Below are 18,282 nucleotides of genomic sequence, written 5' to 3'. Positions count from 1 at the left end.
TGCGTCTAAAGTCTAAGGTCCTAAGGGCTTAGACCTGTATAAAACCTCCAAACACGAGGGTAAAGCACAAAGGAGAAAGGATCTGCTGGTACTGACAATGTACATAAGCTTACTGATCAGCACCCACCAACACCATCAAAGAGTATATCTACACTGCAAGAAAACACCTATGGCTGGCTTGTGTCAGCTAACTCGGGCTCACAGGGCTTAGGCTGCAGAGCTATACAATTGCAGTGTAGACATTCAAGATCAGGCTGGAGCCCAGGATCTGGGATTCCACAATGGGAAAGGGTCTCAGAGCCTGGGCTCCAGCCCAAGCCCAAATATCTACAATGCCATTTGATAGATCTATAGCCCAAGCCCTGTGAGCCCAAGTCAACTGGCACAGGCCAGCCATTGGTGTTTTATTCCACTGTATACATACCTTTAGAGTTCCCAGTTAGACTGTCAGTACCAACCCATCCCCAACTCACTATCCACCATGACCATGGACCTGCTGGATCCATCAGGCCCAACTACCAGAGCATCATGTACTACAGGACAAACCAAAACCTACATGTCTCTGGAGGACAACATCCTTCCCTACCCTCAATCTCTTCTTCTTCTTTCAGGTCCAACCTTTATGAGAGACATTCTGACACCAGAAGAGGAATCAACCTTGAGGAGACAGGGATGCTCTTCTCTCCTGTGTGTAGGCAAGAGTTTTCACCCATTAGTACCTACCACGCTATAGGTTGAATGAGAGCCCGTTTTCTTTTCTGATGAAAATCCAGATGAATCATCATCCCCGGTAGAGGGTGAGTTAAGGCAGAGACTCAAGGAGATCTGGGATCTGTCATTCACCCAGATACAACTATTCAAGGAACCAATGGTACCCTATGCCAAGGGGTCCCCCAACCAGTCAACTCTTCATATTGGCCCTGTTGGGGTCCATGGAATCCCTATGCTAGACACCTCTGATCCTTTCATGAGTCCCACTGACCCTCTCCTACATTACATCAGTCAGCTCCATTGGAGCATGAGGGAGAGAAAATCAAATTTGATCCACAGGTACCACAGATGTTTCATCTTCCTCTCCAGATGAGGCAATTGTTCCATCTTCCCCATCTCCGGCTGATGACCCCAGGCAATATCAAGAGCTCCTGCAGAGAGCAGCAAATGATCTCCAGATTCCATTTGAGGAGGTCCAAGATACTCAGCATCAAGGGTGTGATGAAAGGGACTCTTGTTTCAGGTTCATCTACCAGGAGAGAGAAGCCATGACCTTGAAGGGAATTGTTACTCTGGTGTTTATGTGGTCTCCATCTGGTGAGTAAACAGACCAATGCCAGGCCTGTAGGCAACATAGGTGAAGTTAATTTAGGCACTGGTTACTCCTGCTGGATCAGACATGGCAGAGATATAGAGTTGGAAGTCATCAGCATTACAAAATGCTCTGCAGCCCTTGTCTCCGCACTAACCCTGCAAGTGGCCTCCTATTCATACTGAACAAAAAAGCTGACAGTATCAACCTCTGGCCACTAGAGAGATCCCTTGAGGCAGTGGAACAGTATTCTCAGAAAGATAAGAATGGAACCTTCTTGAGCAGCTCCAGCCACATATACTAGTGTTCACAAACAACTCAACAATGTCTTGTACTCAGTGGTGTCAAAGGCTGCTGACAGGTCTGAAAGAGTCAGCATGGGCACTTTAATCTTCATCCAGTGCTAGGAGGAGGTCAGCAACTAACTCAGAAAGTGCCGTTTTAATCCCATCCAAGCTTATAATGAGACTGACTGGAAGTCTGAGGCATGAAGAAACAGCCACCATTACCTTGTCACAGCCATCTCACTGGGAAGTTAGCCAGATTTGTCAACATCAAGAGTTGGTTTCTTGACCATGGGTCTCACAGTAGCTTCTTTAAGGGAGGCAAGAATGCTGCCCCTCTCTGATAGGGAAACACTAGCAATCTCAACCAGCAGTGGAGCCTGTACTTCCCTTTGGCCTTCACCATCTAGGAAAGCCAGGCTCCACTGTGCAAGTTGTGGAATGAAGCTGCCTCAGCACCTCTATGACCTCAGCAACTAATATTGACTGTGACACAGAGAAAGACATAATGTTTGTCCTACATCAGTGGCTCTCAAACTTTTTTACTGGTGACCCCTTTCACATTGCAAATCTCTGCGTGCGACCCCCCCCACATTTAAAAACACTTTTAAAATCTATTTAACACCATTATAAATGCTGAAGGCAAAGCAGGGTTTGGGGTGGAGATTGACAGTCCGCGACCCCCCCATATAATAACCTTGTGACCCCCTGAGGGGTCCCGACCCCCAGTTTGAGAACCCCTGTCCTACGTGGTTTTGTTTCTGCAGCAGCAGATCTCAGTCTGAATCTCAGCAATTTTATCTGCAAAGTAATATGGCAACTCTTCACAATGAGAACAACTAAAATCAGCAATTACGTAGAAATTGCAAAGATTCACCACTGGCTGTCAACAGTTCACTCTGCAAGTTTTTGCAGACATTCTGGTGGAAGTGAAGAAACCTTCCTAGCTTCCCACATATCATATGATTTTACAAACTCTATATGCTGCAATCAGTCAGAGACAACAAGAGACTTCCTCAACCGATGCGCCAACTTTCTACCATGTCACTGCATCTGTTGCAGTACAAGAATGCAGAGAAATACTTGCCAGGAAATTCCCCAGCTTCAAAGGGAGAAAGAAAAATAGGTTCAAGATCAAAAATTTCTATGAATGGAACATGCTACTGAGCTGGCCTACAAGGCTACTACCTTCTCTACATTTAAACCCCCTCATGAAGACCCTCTTCTATAAAGCCTACAAGAAACTAGCTAACTAAGACATTTTTTATACCATTAGAAAAAGCTTCACTGCACCACGCTGAACATTAGCCCTCAGTGAGCTACCTCATTATGAGCCTGATCCGTATAAGCAGAAAATGGACACCCATGTCAAAGGAGCTTGATCGGGACCTATTTTACTGATATTACCCCTTTCCTTTTTTAACATTCTTCAGAACAGTGACCATTCACCTTATTCTCACCTCACTTATGCCAATGTAAATAAGAATCAGCAGTCTGAGCCAGATACTATGTAAAACAAAAACCCTGAAGTTTGTCCTAAGGAATTCTGTGAAAATTGTAGAAGAAATATCAGAAATCTATAAAAAAAATCTAGTTGAAAAATTAGATCTCTTACTTCTCAGTTACTTTGCTGAAGTTATGCAACACAATGATTTCGTAATGCCTTCAAAGACTGTGCTGTTGCTGCTGGAATGGGAAGTCTAAACAACAACAAACCTATTTTCCTTTTTTATTAAAAAACTCTAAATACTCTTTAACATTTAAAAATAAGTCTTACGCATACAATGTTTGGTTACAAAATAAGCCAACAAATTGAATAAGAATCTAGAAGAAGATCATATTTAGAGATTAAAGATCTTTGATGTCATCTCTTTTAACTTCTAACCAGCTGCTGGCTGTGTGTCACTTACCCCTGAATGCCACCAACAGGGCATTCTGCCACCAACTGGTTATATGGTCACCAACAGGGGTGGGTCAGCCAAACTCATGCATCCCTCCAAAGACATTCATTTGGCATTCAGTCATAGTTAAGATGAAAGTTGCTATTATCACATTCTTTGTACCCTTATTTATCACACTAATTTCTGCAATAATAAAAAACAGTATTGACTCCAAGCCAGACAAGTGCAAACTTAATCTTGTTTTGGAAAGTTTTGTGTGAAAATATTTGCAGTGTTACTCAGAGCAAACTTCTCTATATGTGAAATAACAATTAAATGACTTTTAGTATTTCAGGTAAGTGATAAAATATGAATCTCTGCATGTTTTCATTGCAAATATGTTTTCACTCAGCAGAGATTCTTTTTTATTTAAAAAAAAATCAGAAAAAGGACCATTTTCATGTTTGTAACAAAAGTTGAAAATGCTATTTTCGAGGAATGCATTTAATTTTGCATGAATATTTCAAATGCAACCAAATTTATCATTTTGCAGAATGTACATGTCCCAATAATGCCAAAAAATACACACAGCCAAACAGCCATAAAAAGAAAGTCATTTGTATTAAATTTTATAATCCAGCCATGCTTCTAAAGAATCCCCCCAAGTTGTGCTTCAGAACTCCACTTTCATTTTGCATTTTTAGTGAGAATGGTGTTAGCAGATGCTTTATAAAATACAGTTATGGATGATTTCTGACGGATCGAAGATCTGGACAACTCCCTAACATTTTACAGGCAGTAGATAGAACCTCTCTTTGCTCATAACTTCAGCAAAAGACAAACCAAACTAAGGGCTTCGATGCTCCACCTTTGGAGATAGCCATTACATGGCAACCAACTATTATCCAATTATAACTAATAAGTCTGCATTTATTGTCAGATTGCTTGATTTTGACCAGTTCCTCTGGTCCAGAGGAGATGCTCGCTGTTATTTGGTTTTTGGTTTTCAGTTCTTGTTACTTTCATCAAAAATTTTACCATCTGAGTCTTTATTCCAAACTCATAGCTTACTGCAGTGTAAGCACTTTTGACCTATAATACCCTGTCTTCTCACACCTCTGCCATGCAGATTACACCCACCTATATCCACATTCCAGTTATGAGAATTATCCTAGCAGGTTTTAATTACAGTTTGCCCATTAGATCAAAATCTCTAAAATTTAGAAGTGTTTCTGGTTCTTCTTGTTTGTTTCTCAATACTCCATGTATGCATATAGACACATTAGTATGCTCATACTCTTCATCTTGTTTCAGAACAACTCCATTGTCAGTCTTTTTTTGCTGGAGGCACATGCCAGATCATGTGAGTTAACCAAAAACTCTCCTCCTCCAGAAACCTAGTACAAAGCTCACCTAACAAGCCCTGTCCGTTTTGAATCCAGAAGGTTGGCACCCCCATGTCCTTAATTGCATAAATCATGTCTCATGGCAGATGTAATTCCAGAGCTTCAGAAATCCAAAATCCTCTCCCCATCACTGTTGAGTGAGCTGGAGGCTTCCATTATCAGTCTTCCTTCTCCACTTGTGCTTGTCATCAGCCGGGGAGAAGACGCTTTTCCAGACCTCTGAGGTCATTCTCTATTACCTAAAAACTTCTTTTACATGTGCCAGGTGTCCCCATATGAATTATGATCAGTAAGAGTTGCCCAACATTTTACAGAAATCTGGAACCCTTACTGTGATCTTTGTCATGGCTCTCAGGAGCCAGCATCTTTTCTTTGTTTGGCTACAGGTTCCAGGTTTGATTCTCATTTCTACTGCTCTGGCAGTTTAAAGGTGCCATAAAGGTGGGTATTTTCCACCCATTTTAATGCCAGAGTTGTATAAAATGACTGTAGTGTAAATGAATAATAGGCCCATTATGTTCCTCATTATAGAGTCACTAAACAAGATAATTTGCCCCTCTCTCCAGTGGCTCAATTTCAGTGCTCGTGCCTACCATTCACTGTTTGGGGTGCTGACCTCATCTGGGCCTCTTCTGTCAGAAGCAAATATCAGTTTTAAATATGTGCTTCCCTTCTGTTCTTCCTAGTTTTTAGTCTTCCTTGTGGTTGCATTCAGGGGCGGCTCTAGCCATTTCGCCGCCCCAAGCACGGCGGCACGCAGAAGGGGCCACTCTGCCGGTCGCCGGTCCCGCGGCTCCGGTGGACCTCCCACAGACGTGCCTGCGGAGGGTCCGCTGGTCCCGTGGCTCCGGTGGACCTCCCGCAGGCTTGCCTGCGGATGCTCCACCGAAGCCGCAGGACCAGCGGACCCTCCGCAGGCATGCCTGCGGGAGGTCCACCGGAGCCGCCTGCCGCCCTCCCGGCGACCGGCAGAGCGCCCCGCGCGGCATGCCGCCCCAAGCACGTGCTTGGCATGCTGGGGCCTGGAGCCGCCCCTGGTTGCATTCCTCCATCTGCTTTCAGTTTCCACCTCTGTCTTACCCAGGGCACCCCACCTTCCCTGTGTCTCCTACTTTTATTTAAATTTTGTGTTTATATTCCATGGAAACAAAACAAGATACTGTACTTCCTTTTTTGTATTATCAGCTATAATAGCTTTCTCCATATCTCTCCTGGTGATCATTTCTTCTATCCAAATTGGCATCCTGGCTTTTTCTTGGTGGCTTAATTACTGTCCTTGCCCACACAATCTTTACCTTCAGAACAGAAATGAGCTTGCACTTCATAAATAGTCATTATTCATTTAAAATTGTTTTTGAAACTTTTACAATATACAAACATTAAAGGGCATAAAACCTGGGTATATAAATTAATCTACATTGTGCTTTTGTATGTTATAATAACAAGTGCGTCTTTTAGCAACTTTCATCATCAAAATGCTTGTTCCCATGTTTGAACACTGAGCAACAAAGCAGTTTACCCGAGCAACAACAGGTGTGAGTTCTTTAACTATTTTTTTTCCTGACTTTATAACTGTCTGTCCCCAGTCTGGGTTTGTGTGTGGTGGGGGGAGACAGAATGTGTTTTAACTGGCAACTGAACATCTGCAGGCTGCATGTCTACTGCGCTTATCTCAAGATTTCAATATATTAAGTATAAAAAAAGTCATTGCTGAAACATAATAAACTGTACAAACATTCATCTTTAGCACTCCTAAAATGTTCTTTTACCTTGAGACATGAAGGAGCAAGGCCTGTGATACCAATGATTTTGTCCCTGGTGTGATGTCTTGTAGAAATGTCTATATGAAAAGAGACCACCAGCTGGAACTGTATTTTAGGGGAGCCAAACATGATTCTTTGCACAGTTTAGATTTCAGTAGATTTTAACTTCTTTTCTTAACTTCATATACATCATTGTTAGTGTAAGTGCAGTAAATATGTACCACATTGCATTTGCTACAAACTTAAAACTATGTTCCCCCTCCTTACCCAGACTGGAAACAGACCGTTATAAAGTTGGAGGAAAACAGTTAAAGAACTCACACTCATGGGTACAGGTATCTGTGCTAGTGATTATTGTTATGATATTGTATGAAGAGAGAGACATCACATAATGTCTGAATATATTTTTAATTTTAGTTTTAATCTCCTACTTGTGTATCAGAATTTCCAGTGAGAACTGTGCTCTCCCTCACTCTGGGTTAACTGTTTATTTACAGCTCTAGTGTTCCAGAAAATGTATATCTTGTTCTAATAGAGCAGTCTTAATTTTAAGGCAACTTACAGAGAACCCTCTTCCCTCCGTTTGAAACATTTTTTTTTAAATCATCTCTGGAAACACCTGCTTCCTGACTCAGGGCTCATTGCTGAGTTTCAGGAAAAACATAATTTTTGCTCTCTCAGAGTTGGTTATGTACATTACTCAGTTTTGTTTGTATCCCTCCTTTCTGACAGTTACACCTGACAGCATTATATTCAGCCTACCTACATTCTCAGATGGGTGTCCAGATTTTAAAGTGACTGGGTATGTTAGAAATGTGTAACATTGTAAGTGGGGTTGATTTAGATTACTGATCAATGATATGTCAAATAGCTCAGCTCAGTTGGTGTTTATTAGTCAAAAATAGATCAGCACAAACAGAGAAGCAAATACATACCAGTCCCTGGGAAATGGCTTTGCAGCTCGAATCTGTTCCAAAGATGTGAGCTCATTTTGATCTGTATTTATATCTTATCTACTTACATCAAATAGAAAATACCCTAATTATCAGACCTTTCTTCTGTTTCTTCTCTAGTTTGTACCACCTGTTTTTCAGGGTACAGAGCGACACCTACCCCAAATATTTCTAAGGCCAGCACCAATTATCCTGGCATCTTATCTAGCCCAAATATTCCTGATATTTGTGCCCAGCACACTAATTATGAGTTGGCAAACCTTAACAAAACACACATCTCATTTCTGACAGTTCCTGCATGTACAAGAAATTGAGGTTATAAATTTTTTTCTGGTTAATACAATTCTATTGTAAAGCTTAGCATACCTAACAAGGTATACTACAAGTTTGGTTCATAGTTATATAGCTTAGCATAAACCTTCTAAAATATATGGTATTGGCTAACAAAATAGATTCAGTGTTGCACCTTCCACCGTGATGGAAATCTGACTTACTCCCCTTGAATGGTTTTGTCTTCTAAATTTAATTATAATAGATTCCCCCAATATTTTTTTCTGCAAATTTTGAGTGAGGGAATTTGTTTCCTAGCTGGGGCCCTGCCTATATAGATATCCCTGGATCACCATATACACAGTATATCTCTTCATAAACTGATTATATTTTATTTCACATGCCTTTTTGGGAAGGCTTTCGGATTTTTTTTCCCCTTCAAGTCTTATTTTTTAGTATCTGTGACTCACTTATCCCATATGCTCATTTTCTTAGCTGCAGTTGTTTCAAATCAGAGAGGCCACAGACACCTGAATTTTATAATCTGACAGTTAACTCCCCTACCAGTTCCTTCACAGACTGACCTTTCTCCTCATCATCATCTGTGGGAAGAAGGCATCTGTTTATTCCTGTGGATTGTGCCTAGTCCACTTTGTGTTCTTTCTTCTTTATGTTTTGATATGGCTCTTTGGCAACTAGCTTTCCATTACAATCCGAAGGAATACCACTCATTTCCCCAACCTGCACTTGGTAAAACCTTTTAGAGCCAACTTTTGATGGTCTTGCTCATGTAAGTAATGGCTCTGAAGTAATTTGTTTTGGATGGAGCAGCAGCAAAATGCTATCACTCAAGTGGAGTTAAATGATTTTTTTAAACTCTCATATGTTAATAATGTACATAGATTATATAGCACAAATCCAGCCCCTCCTCAACAAACACAGAGGGCCTTGATGAAGCAAATGCAGATCTGTTGCAGAAAGGATGAGGGAAGAATTTGGGATCTTCACATGGGGATTCCACACCTCTGCATGTGCATAGAGGTCTTCTCTGTGTACATTCCTTGTACACTGGCTGTTCTCCTCTGTAGGGGGAAGAGCACCAGCAGCAGAGGCTATTACAGCCCTCAGGACGTAACAGTGCCACAGAGCAGTTTCATTGTCATGCTGCAGCCTCAGGAGAGAGTGCCCCAATTGAGAAACCCAGGCACAGCCCAATTCTTAGGACTGTATGTTGGGTCAAGAATTTTCCCCACAGATTAAAAAAATAAAATTAAATGAAAAGGCTTTCTGTGTGTTTGATAGTGTCATGTGGCTGCTTATTAGATTGTGAAGCAAAGCCACATTGATGTCAAAGGCTGTAATTTCCCTTATTGAACTGAAGTAATTCAGCCAAGAAACACCAGCGAGATACAAAGATACAAACACCAGCGAGATACAAAGATACCACCTGAGTCAGGCTGGACTCAGAAAGCCTTAAAACTGTACTAAGGAGCTGAGGCCTGATCCAGCTTCTAGTGAAGTCAATAACCAAACTCTCCCCCTTGAGCTTCTTTCTTCCATCATTTCTCCTTATCCCACCTTCTCCTCCTTAGTCCTCACTCCCCACCTCACTACATTCTCAACCTTGGCTTCTTCTTCCCTCTCCCATTCTCTCCCTTGGTCTTCTTTCCCCCTGAAGGTTTTTGTTTTTCTTTTCTGAGAACAGACATGATCTATTTGGCATGTTGCAGTACCATAGGACATATATATCCCCATGTTTTTCTTTCCCTTTTTAACATTATTGTCTTAAGCATGCCTCTCTGTAGTGCCTCTTCACTTAGACCCAAATTTGCCCCCATCCCATAAGGATCTTGTATTTCTCTTTAATTATTACCAACCATGCTCCAGATACTCAGTCTGTGTAAATTAGAATAGTTCCAGTGACATCAATGGGGCTAAACAGATTTACACAGTGGAAAACCTGGCCCATCATTATTATGTATTATTTGTTAATCACCTCGAGGGTCCGGGCTGTATACAAGACCCAGTATTAGACCAATCCTTACTCCAAACATTTACATTATAAACATAGGCTGCTACCAAAGCTCTGGATTAGAACATCAGCAGGAAATTCCAGAGCTAGCTCTGGTTCAGGCTCTGAACTTAGTATCAATAAGAGCATCAATAACGCCAAATCAAACACTATTGGTTGCCAGCTCCTGTGAGTTTTGTTGCAAATGACATTTAGGGCTGGTGCTAGTCCCCATCTCCAGTCCTTTGGCAGAACCCCCTCTGACTGGCTGCCTGCCCCACTTACCCACCACCTGGGGAAGAGCAATCAATCAATCAATCAATCAATCAGAGCTGCTATAGGAAGAGTGTACTCCCTCTGTCTCTCTTAGCAACACCAAGCCATTCTCACAGGACCCCAGAAGCTCCCTCCTCCTTCTTGTGAACAGCTGGACAGGCCTCTGCTCCTCCCTCCTGGGCCTGGGAAAGGGCAGAGAGGGTGAAGTAGGGTTGCCAATCCTACAGTATTGCCTTGGAGTCTCCAGGAATGAAAGATTATTATCTTTAATTGAGGATTGTCATGTGATGGAACCTCAAGGAATATGTCCAACCAAACTTGGCATCCCTAAAAGAGCAGCTGAAGATGCACTCCAAGCCCAGAAAAGGGTTAAATTGACCGATGTGTGGGCTGGAGCTGAACTGATAGGGGTTGTGACTATTGGGCAGGCTGCAGCTGAAGTGATGAGGGCTGAGAGGAGGTGACTACTGGGGGGCTGGAGCTGAACTGATGGGGAGGTGACATGGGGGCTGAGAGGAGCTGGAGCTGAACTGATGGGGGGTAGAAATAAATCCTGTGCTTATAAAGCTTCTCCCACTGTTCCTTTTATGTGTGTCTCAGGGAGGCCCTTGTTGTTCCCCTTTGCACCCCCACCAGGGGCCTGGATGCCCTGAGAGGTGTGATCTTGCGTAAGGTCCGCGGTGAAAGTAGCAGAGTAAACTCCTAGGACCTGCTTTCGCCCGGCAACAACTTACCCGCCCAGCCTGGAGTCAAGGAGAACGCTCTGATTGGCCCCAGCCTCCTCCAATGGGTCGCCCCGAGTGCCCGTGGGACTGGGGAGCGTCCCTGAGCGGGGAAGCGCTCGGGGATCGCTCCGGGGTCGGGCCAGCTGCCTCTCGTGCTCCGCGCTCGCCCCGTGAGAGGATGAGGGGGGCGCCCGGGCGCTCGCTGGCCACAGGCTGGGTGGCTCTGCTCGCAGCCTGCTGCTTGGCGCGCGGGGCAGCCGCAGGTAACGCACAGCGGGACTTTTACCTTTACCTGCTTCCCGGCACGCCCCGGGCCAGGCCCCCGGAGCAGCGCGGCCGCCGCCCCGGGGAGCCTGAGCCCAGGCAGCTGGGCACCGGGCACGACTCGGCAGCTGCGGGAGGGAAGAGTCTCTGCCGGGGGCTGCGCTCTCCCGTCTGCGCTTTGGTGGCGCATTTAGTTGCAACTTCAGGACACTTGGGGGAGCGGGCGGACAAACGCCTGTGACTCGCTGGGAGGAGCGGGCGCCCGTGGCGAGGGGCAGGGTCCCCTAGTGGGAAGGGATGTGCGCCCCGTGGAGAGGGGCAGGGGTCCCCACTGGGGGGAGGGACCGTCCCAAGGACAGGCGAGAGGACCCCACTGTAGGAGTGAGCACGAAGGCGGCGGGGCAGGGCTCAGCTTAAACGCGTCGCTCATTCACTTTTACTTCATTCCCTTCACATTTGCGGCGAGTCCCCATCGCCTCCTCCACCGTGTAATCGTCCCCTTTGCGTCTCCAGAATTAACACAGCCCCAGACGGGCCATGTCTTGGCCTCAGGACCTGGAACCGAAACACCCAGGGAATCCCAGCTCCGAGAGATGAGAGTTCGGGTCCGCAGTATAAGGAAGTGGCGCAGCCCTGTGCAGCCGGGGAATTTCAGCTCGTGCGTTTGTGTTTGTTCACTGCTAGGCGAGGCAAAGCAAACGCTCCTGCTAGGGCCAAGGAAATGGAAGAAGTTTAGTTTCGATATAATGTGACAAGGGCAAACCAATGTATTAAAAGCAGGAGAGGCAAGTAGGATAGATAGCAAAGTCCAAAGAATTGCGGCCTGCTTAATTCCTAGTCTGTTTCACTCTGGAGGTGACCCTGCTGCTTGAAAAGTGCTGGTGCTGATGTGTTTAGGATTGGGGCACTAGGGAGTTCTTCCAGAGTGTGGTCCCACTCTCAGGTGCTGGACAAATTCTTCTGGCAGTCAGGGTGGATCCTAGGCAGATCAGCTGCTGATTTGTTCATCCAAATGGGGATATTTTAGAATATTAAATATTTGGTGGGACAGATTAGCTCTCCAGGGGCTCTAAAATTTAAAATAGTCTAAGGCTGATTTCTCAGGATCTGACTACCAGTTTTATTCATACACAGGTTGGTTGAACAATTGACAGTTGTTACAATCTGATGAATGTTGTCATCTGATGTTCATAAAAAGGACTTTGAATTCATTTGTAACTCTACTGAAAAAAGGTCCACATCACCAAAGCCATTCCAGGTATTCCTGTTGGCAGACTCAGAAGAGAAGCCAGAGATTGAATAGAGAAGGTCCCTGTAGACGGAGAGCAGAGGCATGTTGGTTGAAGTAGTGTGGGAAGCTTTTCTAAATTCACTTACAAAAGAATTTTTTTTAAAAATCCACTATCCCTATCTGTACCCTGTACTATCCAAATGGCTTGGAAAAATCACATTGCCTTCCAGCCTGGGAAAACTTGCCATAGCTGCAGGACAAAGGATGCTGCTTTTCACATGCCCAAGAGACAACCAAAATGCACAATAGATCTTTTTCTCTTTCCTTATCTCATCAGGTACTACTAAGGTGCCTATCAGAACAGTATCTAAATTGCTGATTACGTCTCCGTTGTAATTCCCAATCTCTGCAGATGTTCCAAAATAGTCAGATCCTGAGAAGTGGATACAACTCAAGTGCATACATAAGCTATGATTCCTTGGTGTTTCTGTGTTCTGCACTTCTAGTGGAAGTACAATCTTGAATCTTACCATTTAAGAATCATAGCTATGTAGGGCTGGAAAGGACCCTAAGCAGATATGGCCAGGCCAAACCTGAGTGGACCTGTGACACCAGCCAGGCCACAATACCTGGAGTAGGAAACCGAGCCCAATCAGCCCTGTGGAACAGGAGCTGCTGCTGTGGGGTGTGTAGGGGGCAGACTTGCTGCGCAACCCCCCCTTCCCCTGAGCCTCTCACACCCCCAGGCGCAGGACCCATCCCACTTTACCACTGGAAATGGAGGAGGTACGTACTCCTCTGCCAGCATAGTTGCGACTACACGGGGGGTTTTGCTGCCAGAGCTGTATCAGCTGGGGTGTTTGAATTTTTTCACACTCCTAGTTGACATAGCATAGGTGAACATAACTTTATTGTGTAGGCCTTGCCTACAGGACAGTTTTACCATAATACTGATATAGTTAAACTGGTATAGCCCTGTGAACACTCTTATTCAGGTATAAGAATTGTTTGTTTGTTTTTTCAGTTTAGCCTCAAATCCTTCCCAGCTGACATAAGATATATTGAAAAAGGGACAGTCAGTATCCACATGGGAAGTTATACTGGTGTAACTATATCCTTTTAAATCCACACCTTCGGTTATACCTGAAAAAACTTTCCTATATAGACAAAAATCTAAGTCACTCTTGAAGGGACCTAGGCCCCTAATGCTTCTGAAAATGTTACCTTAGTCCTAAGGCTGGTAAGTGTTGGGTAATTATTTTAAGCCCTGGTTAATTGTATGGTTTTATGGTTGTATGCACATTTCCAAAGTGGGATAATTGTCCATTATTATATTATGGTAGCAACCAGGAACCCCTGTCTGGATGGGGATTCCAATGAGCTGGACACCATACAAACACACATTCAGAGACAGTTCCTGCTGATTAGTAGATAAAGATGAGGATGATCGTTATTTATTATTGCTTGTGTATCAACTACAGCGTGCTGGTTGATTTACCGCAGGCATGAAAACAAGGTCCCAGACCCAGACAGTTTTCACATTAATCCAACATTTGATCCAGTGTGCACTGAAGTCAATAGAAAGACTCCCATTGACCTCACTGGGCTTAGGATCAGGCCTTACATTGTAAACTCATTTTATGCGCATTTAGAAAGAATTATTTTTGTTTTATTAACAAGTTTTTCACTAAGGAAGATGAAATTAAATGTGCTACTAACACTAGGGTTTATGTAAGTTGTGCCAGTGGTAATTAAGACTGTGATTTTGTCACAGAGGTCAGGGAAGTCACAGTAGCTGTGACTTCCAGAGACCTCCAGGACTTCAGCCTGCAGTGGCTGGGAGCTGCCGGATACCCTCCAGGACTTCAGCCTGCTGTGGCTGGGAGCAGTGGCAGAGGGACCCTGCAGCCCTCCACCGCCATGGGTGGCAGGGGGATCCCCGAAGCCACTGTCTGCTGCAGGCGACAGGGATATCCGGCAGCTCCCAGTCGCCCTCAGCCCCCGGCTGCTGCAGCGGCAGGGGGACCCCAGCAGCTCCCCATCATGGGTGGCAGGTAGATCCCTGCAACCCCTAGCTGCCATTGGTGGCAAGTTATCCCTGCGGCAGCAGGGGGACCCCCCCGGCAGCTCCGGCCGCCGTGGGCAGCAGGGGGACCACCACAACTCCCGCCTTCGTGGCAGCAGGGGGATCCCTGCAGCCCCCAGTCACCCATGGCATTATCCCTGCAGCTTCCCACCATGGCAGGGAGACCCCCGCAGCCCTCCACTGTTGTGGGTGGCAAGGGGATCACCACAGCTAAGCCGTGCCGCAGAGCATGGGGGGACCCCTGCAGCTCCCAGCCTGGGGGGGTGGGACCCTGGCGCTCCAAGCCCCCATGAGTGGTGGGGGGCCCAGAGCTCCTATCCAGCCCCGCAGCTGCCCAGAGGTTTCCCATTTTGTCATGGATATTTTTCTTTATTGCCCTTGACCGGTCCGTGACTTTTACTAAAAATATCCATGACGAAATCTTAGCCTTAGTGTTAAGGAGTCGTATATGTACTGCAATTGCTAGTCCTTTCTGGTAGACCATATCAAAACTTGTCTTAGTTTTAAAAACAAAATTTTGCATGTAAATCACACGTGTATTTATATATAGGTAATGATGCATTTACCATTCGCCATGAAAAAACCAGCAAGTGCCTACAAGTTAAAAACTCACAGATCATGGCAGCAGACTGCAAGGAGACAAATGAAACTTTGTGGAAATGGGTTTCCCAAAATCGCCTTTTCCACTTGGGATCCCGACAGTGCCTTGGATTAAATATAGCCAAACCAGCATCTCCGTTGAAAATGGTTAATTGTGATTCACAACTTATGCTATGGTGGCGATGTGTTGATGCTTCCGTATTTGGTGCATCCCAGTACAAGCTGACTTTAAAAGACAATGTTGTCACTGCAAGTATAAATTCATCAGATGCCTGGAGAAGAAGTAACTCTTCCGATGATATCTGTGAATACCCTTACCGTGGTAAGTCTGTGGTTTTGATTTTGTTCTGGAAGAAGTAGGAGATATGGTGATGATTTTCACTAACAATATGTGGGAGTATGCCAACTTCTAAGCGTTTGAAAGACTGATAAAGAAAGGAAAAGTTTGCCACAGAGAGATAGTGATGTTCAGGTCCCGCAAATTTGTAGCGTGGTGTTGATTGATTAATCACAGAGAAGTGGTGTCAAGTAAAAGGCTAGTTTTGTACATGTACACCTACCATTCTTTTGATAGCATCCCTTTCATATATGAAACACTAGCCACCTTCTAGCAAGACTGTAGTTGATAGGCCTTTTCCTGTTCCTGTTTAATTCAGTAGTTTTGACATTAACTTCATTCAGACCAGGATTTCAGGGTTTTTTCTTTCTCTACCACTCTAAATGTGTTCTTGACACTGATTAGTAGGAGTGGTGATCTGAAAACTATGTAACTGGTTATCTGCAATATTTTTTGCATTTAAATAAATATTTTAACCACAATAATTGGTGGATCACTGGCTACTGTGCGAAAGTTCACAAGTAAATAGTTTTTCATGGAGAAAGTGTAGATTGAGCTATTTTCCCCATAACAGCATTATTTTATGCTGTTAAGGGCCTGACTTTTTATGCTATTAAAAAGTCAGGCCCTTAATAACAAACCATTAACTGCTTCGTTTGAAAAAAATAGGCCTGCATTGTATCTTTGCCACAAGCCCTGTATAAAAGGCAGGAAATAGCTGCCTCTGGAGTATGCGAAGAAGGAACAGAGAGACAGTTTTTGTCTTTAATAGTTTATTCTCTGCTCTCTAGGTAAAGGAGAATAGTCTGCACACTGTGCAAAGCCAAAAACAGTAATAGTTCAATACCAGACTGCTGCTGAGCTGATTGGAAGATGATCTCATACAACATGCTCCAAAACTCTCTGTTATTAACTATTATTTTATTTATTTTATTAATTATTAAAATGCTTTGCATTGATGATACACACAAATAAAGACAGCCCCTGCCTTTCTTTCCAGGATCCCAGGATCTGCTTCACTCTTCTCCTTCTTGGTGCCATGCAGCTTTCCATAATTACTGCTACTGCCATAGCTAGAGTAACTTATTATAGGGCTTCTGGTTTTCAGTTTTATCCAATAAACACCAGTAAAACATTCCTGATACAGAAAAGGAAAAAGAAATTGGTGTTTATCCAATAAACACCAGAAAAAAACAGAAATTATTACTTGTATCTAAGGGCTTGTGTACATGGAGCAGTAAGATGAACTATGAGGGTGTGATTTCTAAAGTGCTCTACTGTGTTATGCATTAATTGGTCCATATTGACCCTTCTGGTTCACATCAAAAGGTTTGAAACAGTACTATATTAAATAGCATCAGGGAACATTACAAAGAGATTACTCATGACAGTATATAATATACATTATTCATACAGTATATGTAAAAGAAAATCCCATCTGTATCAAACTCAACAATTACAAAAATAACCCCCCCAACCGAAATTAATATACCCTGTAAAACAGAAGCCCTATGTATTGTTATTACTTTATTATTTATTTATTTATTTATTTATTTGCGTTGCAGTAGTCGCTCAAGTCAGGGATTGGGGCTGCATTGTGCAAGGTGCTGTACAGACATATGATGAAAAGGATAGTACTGCCCCCAAAAGCCTATACAAGCTTTTATATGACAAGAGACAACAGATGGATATAAAAGACACATGGGGGAGTACACAGTGACAATGAGACTTTTATGTTTAGCATAAGAAGCAGTGGTTAAAGCACACCAGCTGCTTTGCTATTGTCAAGTGTTCTGTAGGCAACATGGCAGAAGTGAATTTTTAGGAGGGATTTAAAGGAGAACAATGTGTCAGCTTCATGGATTTTTACAGGGAGTTCTGGTCATGCATACTTACCCTGCAACTCACATGTGTTTGCCACAGTAGGAAGAGGATCAGCTTCCTTTAGCTATTTGGAAGTTGAAGGGAACCTGTGCCCACAGTGACAGCTTCCAGCACTGTTTTTACAACCATCGTCACGATAGTAAATGAGCACCTCACAATCATCAGTGGATTTTATACTCACAACACCCCTCTTAGGTAGGGAAGTATTATTATCCCCATTTTACAGATGGGGAATGAGACATTGAGAGACAGAGGAATTTAAGTGCCTAAAAATACAGATAAACACCGAGGCCCAGATCTTCAAAGTTATTTAGGTGTGTGACTCACTTAGGTGCCTTAAATACCTTTTGAAGATCTGGGCCCTAGTGTGATTTACAGAAGTACCTAAGGAAGTTGGGCACCTGTCTGCATCTTTAGACATTGAAATACCTTTGTCAATTTGGCCCCAAGTAACTTGCCCAAGGTCACACAGGAAGTCTGTGGCTAAGCCAGGAACTGAACAATGGTCTCTGGCATCTCAGTCCAGTGCCCTATCTAGTAGACCATTCTTCCTCCCCTCCAAGAGATTCCCCTATCAGAGATCTACTGGGGGAATCCCTGATCCTTGATTTTTGTTTAGGTTAAGAGGAATCTCAGGGGAGTCCTGAGGGTCATATGACGCCTCGCCCTCTAACAGAGAGAGCTGTCACTTAGGCCATGTGTACACTTCAGACTTTTGCTAGCATAGCTGTATTGGTCAGGCATGTCATGTGGTGTGATCCCTGATGGACGTAGGTGTGCTGGTAAAAGCTCTAGTGTAGATGTTTTTTTGCAGTGTCCTTGCTGAGAGAGAATAGCTATAGCAGCAAATTGCTCCTAGTGTAGACCTAGCCTTGGGGGAAAAGTTGCTGCAGGCCATAATGTTCCTTTAGCATTTCTTCCTTAGTCGACTAACAGTCTGTCATACAGAGAATAACCTGCCCCTGCATGAGGAGGAAGGGGGTGCTTTGAATGTGTTTAATGTATCCCC

At 43.9% G+C, this 18,282-nt stretch overlaps 1 protein-coding gene across 1 annotated transcript in view; it reads left to right on the top strand.

The window, feature by feature from the left end:
- The first annotated feature begins 481 nt into the window (after positions 1 to 481).
- LOC123378722 (lymphocyte antigen 75-like) overlaps positions 482 to 18,282 on the top strand; it is a 126,549-nt gene continuing 108,748 nt past the window's right edge. Inside the window, exons 1-3 of the mRNA XM_045032834.1 lie at positions 482 to 530; positions 1,081 to 1,308; positions 15,003 to 15,374. Coding sequence (XP_044888769.1) covers positions 482 to 530; positions 1,081 to 1,308; positions 15,003 to 15,374 — 649 coding nt within the window. The remainder of the gene's footprint in view (positions 531 to 1,080; positions 1,309 to 15,002; positions 15,375 to 18,282) is intronic.

Source organism: Mauremys mutica, chromosome 10, assembly GCF_020497125.1.
Source record: "Mauremys mutica isolate MM-2020 ecotype Southern chromosome 10, ASM2049712v1, whole genome shotgun sequence".
In the NCBI taxonomy this organism is placed as follows: Eukaryota; Metazoa; Chordata; order Testudines; family Geoemydidae; genus Mauremys; species Mauremys mutica.
Note: the sequence above shows the minus strand (reverse complement) of the source record. Positions and strands in the feature narration are given on the sequence as shown.